Source organism: Aquarana catesbeiana, linkage group LG03 (assembly GCF_042186555.1).
Source record: "Aquarana catesbeiana isolate 2022-GZ linkage group LG03, ASM4218655v1, whole genome shotgun sequence".
NCBI lineage: Eukaryota > Metazoa > Chordata > Amphibia > Anura > Ranidae > Aquarana > Aquarana catesbeiana.
This window is the reverse complement of record NC_133326.1, coordinates 681,249,573-681,262,585: the sequence shown is the minus strand read 5'-3', so window position 1 is coordinate 681,262,585 and position 13,013 is coordinate 681,249,573. Positions and strand designations below refer to the sequence as shown.

The 13,013-nt window shown below is 39.4% G+C and overlaps 1 protein-coding gene across 1 annotated transcript in view; it reads right to left on the bottom strand.

The window, feature by feature from the left end:
- Positions 1-8,400: 8,400 nt before the first annotated feature.
- Positions 8,401-13,013, bottom strand: part of LOC141134109 (extracellular calcium-sensing receptor-like) — a 43,797-nt gene continuing 39,184 nt past the window's right edge. The window contains exon 8 of the mRNA XM_073623693.1: positions 8,401-9,320. Coding sequence (XP_073479794.1) covers positions 8,401-9,320 — 920 coding nt within the window. The remainder of the gene's footprint in view (positions 9,321-13,013) is intronic.

The following is a 13,013-nucleotide window of genomic DNA, read 5'->3' as shown; positions in this document are numbered from 1 at the left end:
CTTGCTTTTATCAACTCAGCACTGAGACGTGAGCACACCAGAACCATATTCTTTTGGTATGTCTTCTTCAACAATTTTTCTCTGACAATTATCGGGAAACAGGAGAACATTTTTTTTTAAGATGTAACAAAAGGTTAGGCAATATAATGTGCAAAATGTTTTCTGCAATGACCCCTGGTAACCAGATTGAGATTGATTGTGATGACTTGCTGAACTTTGCAGAAAGCTCTTGCAAATCACACTGCCTTGTTAATTAACTATGGTCACATTATTATTTTACTTGTGTGTTCTCCAGAAATAAATCAGTCCAGCTAAAAATCTACCTGGAATCTACAATATAAGCTTGACAGAGATTTCCAAATATATCTTCATCGCTACTAAAGAGCTGGTATTTAAACTGTTAGGTTTTTATTTATTTATTTTTTTATTTATGTATTTTTTCAGTTTTGTATGTATGTGTTTATTTTGTTTTCCTGCTTATAATATGATGAAAAAAACTCATGCAGTCCATCTCTTTGTGGCACCACACTGAATATATTGGTTGGTATACTCGTAACTGCCATTTCAGACACCCCAATATATAATTCTAACATAATCAAATGGGTTCTTCCAGTTAGGTGGTAAGCTTAGAATAAAATCTTATTCAAAGTATTAGCAGAAGCATATGAGCACCAAGCTATTCAACACTAGAAGCACCCCAGGAGGTGTTAAGGGCTTGTCAGGGCTTTTGCTGCCCCTCCATAGTAAACTCGTAAAATACCCCATTGAACCTCTTAGATGTTAACCAGAATGCTGGAAAATAGACCAGATCCCACATTCCATTCTGCAGACCCATTATAGCTACTTTCTGTCCAAACAGCCTACTACACCGATGAAGTACGTATGGTCGGGTGCTCATGTTGACTCGTGTCCACAGCCATAACCACCTACAATGGGCATGTGAGCATCAGAACTGGACCACAGAGCAATGGAAGAAGGTGGCCTGGTCTGATAAATTAAAAAATGAGGAACACAACAATGAGTTTGAGGTGTTGACTTGGCCTCCAAATGTTCTAGATCTCAAACCAATTGAGCATCTGTGGGATGAGTTGGAAAAACAAATCTGATCCATGGAGGCCCCACCTCGCAACTTACAGGACTTAAAGTGTTGAACCTAAGTGAACCTAAGGGGTTTATCCTTTGCATTGTGTAAAAAGGCTGTTTGCTCCTGTCTTTTCTGATCCTCCCTTCTAACACAGTCCCCAATACATCTGCAGATAGAACAGAGGTTAGGGGACAAGCTGAACATGCTTGGTTTGGTGTGTATTGCTAGAGAATTTTTTTTTTTCTTGGGTGAGTGCATGTGATCAGCATAGGGCCAATCAGCACTGACCAGACAGAGGGTCAGGGGTCCTGCAGTCTCATAGGGCAGTCAGAGCAGTATGAAAACTCCTTCTACAAGCTTTAACCAGACACTGATACAAGTCACAAGACTGCTATATAATGCTGAAAAGAAAAGGTATTTAGCAGTTTATATTTAGTAAAACTATTGTATTTCCATGCTCTGTGTACTGTGGGAGACCAGCTATAGTGAATGTAAGGTCCTGGGTATAGTAACACATTAAGCAACACATACAAACCCTGTCCCTCCACCATATAATGCAGAATGTGGGACTTTGAAGGAACCAAGATATCATTAACAACTTGCATTATATAAAACTATAGACCTTTATTCCTGTTCACGTGGAATATTCATAAAATCACAAATTATGCCAATGTACACATTGTATATTTCATTTTTTTTTTGCATCTGCATATACAGTATCTCACAAAAGTGAGTACACCCCTCACAATTTTGTAAATATTTTATTATATCTTTTAATGTGACACCACTGAAAGAAATGACACTTTGCTACAGTATAAAGTAGTGAGTGTACAGCTTGTATAACAGTGTAAATTTGCTATCCTCTCAAAATAACTCAACACACAGCCATTAATGTCTAAACGGCTGGCAACAAAAGTGAGTACACCCCTGGAAAAGTGGAAATGTCCAAATTGGGCCCAAAGTGTCAATATTTTGTGTGACCACCATTATTTTCCAGCACGGCCTTAACCCTTTTGGGCATGGAGTTCACCAGAGCTTCACAGGTTGCCACTGGAGTCCTCTTCCACTCCTCCATGACGACGTCATGGAGCTGGTGGATGTTAGAGACCTTGCGCTCCTCCACCTTCCGTTTGAGGATGCCCCACAGATGCTCAATAGGGTTTAGGTCTGCAGACATGCTTGGCCTGTCCATCACCCTTACCCTCAGCTTCTTTAGCAAGGTAATGGTCATCTTGGAGGTGTGTTTGGGGTAGTTATGTTGGAATACTGCCCTGTGGCCCAGTCTTCGAAGAGAGGGGATCATGCTCTGCTTCAGTATGTCACAGTACATGTTGGAATTCATGGTTCCCTCAATGAACTGTAGCTTCCCAGTGCCGGCAGCACTCATGCAGCCCCAGACCATGACACTCCCACTACCATGTTTGACACACTTGTCTTTGTACTCCTCACCTGGTTGCCGCCACACACGCTTGACACCATCTGAATCAAATACGTTTATCTTGGTCTCATCAGACCACAGGACATGGTTCCGGTAATCCATGTCCTTAGACTACTTGTCTTCAGCAAACTGTTTGCGGGCTTTCCTGTGCATCATCTTTAGAGGAGGCTTCCTTCTGGGATGACAGCCACACAGACCAATTTGGTGCAGTGTGCGGCGTATGGTCTGAGTGGAACCTGTCCTGTTAAACCGCTGTGTGGTCTTGGCCACCGTGCTGCAGCTCAGTTTCAGGGTCTTGGCAATCTTCTTATAGCCTAGGCCATCTTCATGTAGAGCAACAATTCTTTTTTCAGATCCTCAGAGAGTTCTTTGTCATGAAGTGACATGTTGAACTTCCAGTGACCAGTATGAGAGAGTGAGAGCGATAACACTGAGTTTAACACACCTGCTCCCCATTCACACCTGAAACCTTGTAACACTAACGAGTGACATGACATCGGGTAAGGAAAATGGCTAATTGGGCCCAATTTGGACATTTTCACTTAGGGGTGTACTCACATTTGTTGCCAGCGGTTTAGACATTAATGGCTGTGTTGAGTTATTTTGAGGGGACAGCAAATTTACAGTGTTATACAAGCTGTACACTCACTACTTTACATTGTAGCAAAGTGTCATTGCTTCAGTGTTGTCACATGAAAAGATAGAATAAAATATTTACAAAAATCTGAGGGGTGTACTCACTTTTGTGAGATACTGTATACCAGAAACATAACCCCCAGATAGCTCATAACCTCCTATTTGGCTGATTCAGTTATATCTATTTCTCAATATTCCATATGTTCTTGTAGCTCTCCTAATGCAGTTTTTAATATCTGTGAAATGCATTGAGAGGTTGCCTCACCTCTCCGCAAGTATTGGCTTGAAAACTGATTGTACAATATTAACTAATAGATATAACTGAAAAAGCAAACTAAAGGGTTATTAGAGAGATGGGAGTTATATTCCTATATATATGCAGGTGTAAAAAAGACAAAATATGCAACAGCACTCATTGCCACAATTTATGATTCTATGAATATTCCATGTGAATAGAAATAGTGGTACCTATACTAGTAGTACCAAGTACTTAAAGTGATTGTAAACCCTCATTTTTTTTTATTTAAAATAACAAACATGTCATACTTACCTCCACTGTGCAGCTCGTTTTACACAGAGTGACTCCGATCATCTTGTTCTGGGGTCCCTCGGCGGCGCTGGTAGCTCATCCCCGCATCAGATAACACCCTAGAGAAGCGCTCTGCCGGGGGGGTTACCTTGCGGGCACGCTCCGGAGTCCAGCATTCGGTGTCCATAGACACGAATGCCGGACTCGGCCCCCCCCAAGCGTCATTGGATTTGATTGACAGCAGCAGGAGCCAATGGCTGAGCTGCTATCAATCTATCCAATCATGAGCTGGGACCCCGTACAGAGAGGAACAACGTGTCTCTGCTAAGGGAAATACGGGGCTCAGGTAAGTAAAACGGGGGGAGAGGGGGTGGTCACTGCTAACTGTTTTTTCACCTTAATGCAAAAGAAGCATTAAGGTGAAAAAACACGAGGATTTACAACCCCTTTAACTTCAGAACTAAAAAACCAACTATACATATATATACATTTGACAGTATATTTTAAACTGATCACATCTATATTTCTATTGATAAAAATAGTAAAATATATGTAAAGGAAACAAAATTTAGATATAGTGAGGAAAGGTTAATTCCTAGTTTTTATTAATCAAACTAAAATACGGAAAAGAGTGCCAGACCAAAATCTGCAAAAAGAGTCCTAGATAATTTGAATTGTTAAAAAAATCATATGAAAACAGCCAACGTGTTTCGGAGGCACACGACCTGTCCTCCAATGCTGCTCAGCAACTACTGACAGGTTGTTCCTCCATAATGGGAGTTCAGGTTCTACTATAGATCTATAAGGTCACTGGTTTCTTTGAGTCCATTCAAGTTTAATCTTGTATTGAACCCTAATGAAGGGGGAGTGGTGTTGCCCCCAAAACATGGATGTTTTTATATGTAATTTTTTATTAACAATTAAAATGATTTTGGTCTCTTTTATCCAGTTTTGATCTGGTGCTCCTTTCTATATTTCTGTGGTTTGAGCTACTGTTGGGTGCCCATCCAGGGAAGACTTGTTGTGTGGAAGCTGCCTTGCCAGAGCTCTTGAGCTTGTTAAAGTTTTCATTCATCTAACTACTCTTGCAAGTCTGAAAGTAGCCAGCGCCTCTTTAAGTATGTTGTTCTGAAGTTTTTATTGCTGTCTGTATCCCGTACTGGAGAGGTTCGCCCTCTCTATTTGTCCTGGAGATCATTGTCACCAAGACAGAAATTGAGGGGAAATTCAAGCTTCTAGAGTTGTCATAAGAGCACAAGATGTTGGGAAAACATGGACCTGCACTAGGCCTGCAGTAAAACACCCCTTGTGAATGAGCACTTACAAGTAAAAGGAAGTGCATTAAGTCAATATACCGTATCGGTGCATCAATAAATATATTTTAAAAATTAAATATATGAATGACAAAAATGCTGTGCAAATCAATAAAGGTGCAAAAATCAATCAATACAGCAATGTTGGATGGATTATTGATGTATTAATTTGTACAGCATTTTTAATTAATTAATTTAATGCCTTTCTATCTTTATTTATGCATTGATGTATTGCCTTTGTGCTTTCCCTTTAATTTGTGTAGATTAGTTGTTACAATATAAATGTAATAATAGTTTTTGTCTATTTTTTTGTTTTATACTAGTCCTCTGTTTGTCCTTTTGGGGCAAAGCTTCCAGTTCCTCTTCAATAATTTTAACACTTCTGAATTTGAAGATTCTATCTTGCCACCCGGAAGGTATTGAGTAAGGAAAGATCTTTATCTAAACATACTGACACTGAATAAAATATATAGGTACAGTAGACTCATCTTTAAGGGTTCTTTTTTCTGAGCTAATCAAAATAAATTCTTGTGAAGTAAAAAGCACAAATATATATAAATATATATATATATATCTATCTATATCTATCTATATATATATATCTATATAGATATATAGATATATATACACACACAATTAGTTTTATTATTTATAACACGTAAATATGGAAAACAAAGTTCAATTTTAAGAATATTTTGCTCCTTGTTTACCTTTCATCTGCTGTGTTATTATGTATATAATTGTTTGCTAATTTTAAAGATATCTGTAGAGTTTATTTTCTTGGTCCCTGGTGGATGATGGATAAATATTAACACCAAATGTGCTGTATATATCTATAGCCCTAAAGCAAAAATGAAAAAAATAAATAAATAAATATCCTTATCGGTCATTACAGCAGTCTGGATTTTAAGAAATATTCAGTTGAATTAATTGCTTAATAAATTATCATAATTAAATGCAGTTCAGTTGCAGTCTTTAGTGCCATCGACTAGTAAAAACAATTGAAAGATGCTCAAAAAAAATATTATATTATATTATTTTTTTATTGGTTTTAGATACATACCAGTTATCCTTTACTGGTAAACTGTGACAGAGAGATTAGTGGATAGCTATATGCTACAAAAATAAATAAATGAATGAACTTGTGAAGATGAAAACGTAGAAAAAAAAATAGACAGATCCACAGATATCAAGGATAGCATAAAATTCGCTATTTAAAAAAAAATTGCTTAGAAGTAGGCAGCAGAGTAGAACATAACAAGACTGAGCGATAATAAGTCTTGAATGTGTCTTGGTGTCTTATTTATAGTAAAGTCAGTGATTGTATCTCAATTGCCTTTAAACTAACTAACTGCTTTTTTTCCCTCTTGGAAATTAATTGGTGTCACCAGGATCAAAATTTCCCTAGTGAACAACTATAATATGTAAATGTGACACAAGGTTTCCAGGCTCTATACTCTCTATACTTACAGATAGATAGATAGAGAAACAATAAAAAATATACCAAGAACCTGTTAGTAACTGGGATGAGCAGTTTCCTATTGTCAGAAACCATGAATCAGACTGAGACAGAAGTACAGTTAAATCACACTTGTTTAATAATAATAAAAAGGTAAACAGAGTAAACCTAGTCAAAACTTAACCAGAGTTCAGGAACCGTAACGGATAGTCAGACAAGCCAAAACGTCAGGGAGCCAGAGAACATCGTAGTAGAACAGCAAGCAGGATCTGGAGCCAGAAGGAATGTCAGCCAAGCAAGTCTTTAACAGGAACACAGGAGAGCGTCTCTAGAGATGTGACCAAGGTGAAGGCAGAGATCATCTGGACTGGACGGCTTAAGTAGGCAGGACTGACGAGCAGGATATTATCAACAGGTGAGTCACTGTGGAGAGATAGGAGCTGGCAATTAGCCAACAGCTGAGCGGCCAGCTCAGAGAAGGAAGGGCTGAGCCCAGTCCTGATACCTATATCATTTGGTTTGTGCAAATTGGGCTTCAGAACTTCAAGTGCCCATTCAGAGACAATACTTTAATCTTGCATTGAGTGCAATGTGTTAACACAGTCCATTCCTTTTGTGCACCTTATTGCCCGAAATGTCTGTGAAAAAGGGCAGTGTGTTTTTTGTCTGTCATTATAAGACTTGCCTTGATCAGCAGAGATAGTGACCAGAAAATACAATTTTTTCTCTGGGGTATTGGTGAATAAAAATTGACCAGTGGCATCATCGTTTGACATCAGTACAATGCAGAGGCAAAGATTTCGGAGTTGTGTCTTTCTAAGTCAGAGCCTTTGCCACTTTTTAATGTTTTCTTTTGTTTTGCTGTTTTATTATTTTAGTTTTTTTTTAAGTTTACCAGTTTGAAGCAGTAAATAACAGAGGAGGAGGAAGAAAATACATCAAAAACACTGGCTGCATACTGGCTGCTCTGTGCCTGGGAGGAGAAACACCCTTCTTGAGACAGTCAATTACATCTTCGGCATGCTCTGTCTGAATTGGTTGGCCACTCTGGTGAAGAAATGTCAGATGTTTTTGGCTTCTACTGTGTGCACCTTTTCACTGTTTTGTCATATGGGATCTGCTTGAGCTGCTGATCGCCCCTTATTATCTCCATTCTTAGCACTACTGCCTCTGCCTTCAGGCCTGTCTGTCATTTTCGGTATATTTTCAATTACGTTCCTAAAAGTTTGTAAAGTGCTGTAGGAATATATAGTCAGAGCCCTAAGCTCAAAACAGGCTTGTTTGCTAACAGGGAATCCCAGCCCTAAAAATTTACTTTGGGGGATGGGTGAGAATGCAGAGTGATGGTGTTAATTGCACATCACATGAGTGTCTCTTAAAAACAAAAAACAAATGAGATTTAATATAATATATCATATAATTTATAATATATATAATATAATATATAATGGTATCAATGATCTCTGTAGCTGCAAGCACCATAGAACGACCCATCCACAAAGATCACAATAGAAAAGGTGAAGTTGTCCGAGTCTCTGCAGAACAGTTACGCTGTGTTCGCATTACAGATTTGAAGGCTGGAAGGCTCCAAAGCCTTCTGCTGGGGAAGGAAACAAGGGTTTAAGCTAAGCTTGCTTAAACAAATACCGGTAATTTTGTGATTCAGGTGTGACGTTTGAAGTTGAATTGCTCCACAATGACCCCTAAAGGGGTCAGTTAGGTCATGTTTAAAGCTCATTTACTGCTTGTTAAGAATATGTGAATATTTGAATGACCATAAGCCTAAATACATTTTACTTTAAAGCCCAACTAGTGGTTTTGCACTTTCTGTTCACCCCTTTTCTTGGCTGGGTGTACCAAAAAACTGTGTTATAGAATTAACATTTAACGCATTTAAAGTTAAGACAGTAAAAAATAGGCACTGACAAGGTTTGGCTTTTTCTATTTTTTATTAGTCAGTTTTTTGTCTCTACCCATGAGATGTTCTTTTGAGTTCATCTTCGGCCGGAACAATATGTTGAAACATTTGGGTAGAAAAATGCAGATTAACAGAGCCCAGCTTGATGATTGGATTGCAAAGATCTCCATGGCCACTGTGTACTTTCCTTTTGAACTAAGAGAGGCTGGGATGTAAGATATCCAGACACTTAAGAAGGCCAACATGCTGAAAGTGATGAACTTGGCCTCATTGAAGCTGTCAGGAAGTCTCCTGGCCAAGAAGGCAACAACAAAACTGATGGAGGCCAAGATGCCTAGAAAACCCAACATACTCCAGAAGGCCAAGACTGAGCCTTCATTGCACTCAACCATAATTATATCTGATTTGATTTCAGTTTTAAACTGTGGAAAGGGAGGAGCTATAACTAGCCATGCAATGCAAAGAAAGGCTTGAATAATAACGCATGAAAAGACTATTAAATAAGATACTATTGGACTTGTCCATTTTCTGAGGGGGCTGCCTGGTCTTGTAGCCTTGAAAGCTATGACAACCATTATCGTTTTGGCCAGAATTCCCGAGACACAAAGGGCAAACACAATGCCAAAGGTAACCTGTCGCAAAAGACATTTTTCAGGATGGGGGAAACCAATAAAAACCAAAGAACAAAGGAAACAAAGACACAATGATACCAGAAGAAGACAGCTTAAAAAATAATTATTGGCACGAACAATAGGTGTGGATTTATAATAAATAAATAGTCCAAAGATGGCCACTGGAATCAATGACGAAGAAATACTTGTAGAGGTTAAAGTTTGACCCAGTGGATCATCATAGGCTAAGAATTCTCTGGTCTTTGGAACGCAGTGATCATGTGCTGAATTTGGCCACATATCCCATTGACATTTGTTGCAATCAACTGAATCTGAAATATTAAAAACAGAAGAGCAAGCTTTTGCTGTGTCACTTTATACAGAACAAAATACAGTAATAATATCTTTTCATTAGACACTCTTCAAAGAGCAAATGTAGAAAAGAAAATGTTCTCTGTCATATGATTCCAGTTAGGAGCTACCCTTTTAGGAGCTACTGGTGAGGAACTACACTCAAAAGCTGGAATTGCAGGGATACATTTTTGATGATACACTGTGTGCACATAGCACAGATAATCCTACATATGGAAGGAGAATTGAGAATGAAGACAAGGATCAGGGCAACAAAGGGAAATCATAAAAGATTATATTCAGAGCTGGATTAGGACCAAGATGGGCCCTAGCTATATAACAAATCTGAGTACGCTGCAGCCATCCTCAGTCACACAAGTGTAAGTTAAAATTACATGTAAACTCAATCACTAAATTCTGATCTAAGCTTTTACATCATTTACAAATAATTTCAAAAGTAATGTTCAACATTCTGAAATCTGCAGCTTTCATTAAAATAATACTTGGTGATCCTTCTGCTGTGAATTTTATTGTTTTACTTTAAGTGGGGTTGCCACTTAAAGTGAAACAATAAAAATAAAAATTCCTTTCAGTTTAGTGCCTGAGGGGGTCCCCTTATGCCCCGTACACACGGTCGGATTTTCCGATGGAAAATGTCCGATCGGAGCGTGTTGTCGGAAATTCCGACCGTGTGTGGGCTCCATCGGACATTTTCCATCGGATTTTCCGACACACAAAGTTGGAGAGCAGGAGATAAAATTTTCCGACAACAAAATCCGTTGTCGGAAATTCCGATCGTGTGTACACAAATCCGACGGACAAAGTGCCACGCATGCTCAGAATAAATAAAGAGATGAAAGCTATTGGCCACTGCCCCGTTTATAGTCCCGACGTACGTGTTTTACGTCACTGCGTTCAGAATGATCGGATTTTCCGACAACTTTGTGTGACCGTGTGTATGCAAGACAAGTTTCTAGGATTTTGTTGTCGGAATGTCTGAACAAAGTCCGACCGTGTGTACGCCCTATTAGTCTGCCTGAAAAGGCACCTTAGCTATTTAAGAAATGTCAGGCGGAAGAGCAGGCAGTCTGCGTGGAGCGTACGAAGAAGCCGGAGGTTTTTTCTTTTCTTTTTTCAGGTTTGGCGGTGCTGGCGGCGTGAGATGGATCTACATTGGGGGACATTCACATGGGGGGGACAGGATCTGGGGGCCCACTTATTAAAGGGGGCCTCCAGATTCCGATAAGCCTCCCGCCCACAGACCCCCACAACCACAGCCCATGGTTGTGGGCAAGAAACCCTTGTCCCCATCAACATGGGGACAAGGTGCTTTGCGGGGGGGGGGGGCAGAGCCAAAGCACCTCCCCATGTTGGGGGCATGTGACCTGGTATGGCTCAGGAAGGAGGGGGTGCTCGCTTGTCCCCCCCTTTGCTTGCCTGCCAGGCTGCATGCTCGGATAAGGGTCTGGTATGGATTTTTTATTTTTTTATTTTGGCGCTGTTATTTTCTGTTTCCAGCATTGTTTTGTTTACATTTCAGCTGTCAGTGGGGAAGTCATCAATCATTGGTTGTCATTGGTTGTTAACCACTTAGGAACCGAGCCTCTTTCTGAGATTTGGTGTTTACAAGATAAAAACTTTTTTGTTGCTAGAAAATTACTTAGAACCCCCATATATATATACTTTCTGTCACACAGCGGTCTTACAAGCGCACTTTTTTTGGAAAAAATACACTTTTTTGAATAAAAAAATAAGACAACAGAAAAGTCAGCCCAATTTTTTTATATTGTGAAAGATAATTTTACGCCGAGTAAATTGATACCCAACATGTCACGCTTCAAAATTGCTCCCGCTCCTGGAATGGCGACAAACTTTTACCCTTAAAAATCTCCATGGGCGACGTTTAAAAAATTCTACAGGTTGGATGTTTTGAGTTACAGAGGAGGTCTAGGGCTAGAATTATTACACTCGCTCTACCAATTGTGGCGATACCTCACATGTGTGGTTTAAACACAGTTTTCATATGCGGGCGCTACTCACATATGCGTTCACTTCTGCACGCGAGTTCGGCGGAACAGGGTGAGTTTAAAAAAAAGTTTTTTCTTATTTATTTTACCTTTTATTTTTTTATTTTTACACTGTTCTTTAAAAAAAATTGTGTCACTTTTATTCCTATTACAAGGAATGTAACTTGTAATTGAAAAAAGCATGACAGGCACTTTTAAATATGAGATCTGGGGTCAAAAAGACCTCAGATCTCATATTTACACTAAAATGCAATAAAAAAAAAACAAAAATAAAAAAAATGTCATTTAAAAAAAAAAAAATGTCCCTTTAAGAGCTATGGGCGGAAGTGACGTTTTGACGTTGCTTCAGCCCTGCAATGATATGGAGATGGGTGGGGGCCATCTTCCCCTCACTCATTTCCATACCAAGCCAGCAAGAGGACACAATCGCCTCCGCCGCTACCGAAGGCTCCGGTAAGCGGCGGAGGGCACCGGAGCGTGGCAGGAGGAGGGCCCCTGTCCCGCCACCGATAAAAGTGATCTCACAGCGAATCCACCACAGGGACCACTTTTATCTGAAAGCGGACCGCCCGCTGAAGAAGAGGATACTGAGGTTAAAATAGCACTGAAAAAACGACGGCGGGCAGTGCATAAGTGGTTAAGGACATGGCAGTTGGCTTCCCGACCCGCTGCTTAACAACCAGCTATTCTTCACACAGAATTCAGATTGGTTGATCATTTTAAGACCAATCCGAATTCGAATTGCTCTGAAAATTTTGAATCCATTAGAAAATGAATAAACAAAATGAAATTTAATGAAAACTAAACGAAATTTTACAAAAATAAACAAATTCCGAAACTAAACTAAATTAGTAACATAATGAATATATACAAAAAGAAACAAATTTTTTTTGTATCTAATTTTTATCCCTTTGCTTGCTGCATGTCACATACATGTGTAGAAATGCACCTCTACCACCTCTGAGTTCCTGATGAAGATGATTGAGTAAAACATTGAACCTAGCCACCCCAACTCTGCTGCTTGTATCAGCCATTGTACATGATTAAAGTGTTTTGGACCCGGAGGGCAAATAACACAGTCTTTGACATATAGATTTATATGTATTCACTAATCAGAGGTTGATAGGGGTTGGCTATTAGGGGTATTGCTTCATATTAGAGTATTTCCATATACAACTTTGTGTGGCATACAGTTTTAATGTTATATCGTGTTCTTTTTTTTAACATTTTTACAATTAGTTTTTCAGTTTAACAATTTTGACAGTCAAGCTGTGGGTGGTTGGCTTCCTTTTGTTTCAGGCTTCTTCCTTCCTTCCTATAGAGACTGTAGTTTTAGCACATTTAAAGTTCCATTCATTAAGCTGTTTTCTTTTAGAGTAATAAGGGATGTGGTGCCCATGATCCCCTATCATTCCAAAAGAGATAGTTAACTATGGTAAGTGTAGCTGCACCCAGTGGCGGCTGGTGCTCAAAATTTTTGGGGGGGCGCAAACAAACTGAAAAGTTCTGAAAAAAAAACATCAATCGCAACCACTGTGCCGATCAAACGCAGCCACTGTGCCGATCAAACGCAGCCACTGTGCCCATCAATTGCCGCCACTGTGCCCATCAAAAGCCGCCACTGTGCCCATCAAAGGCAGCCCCTGT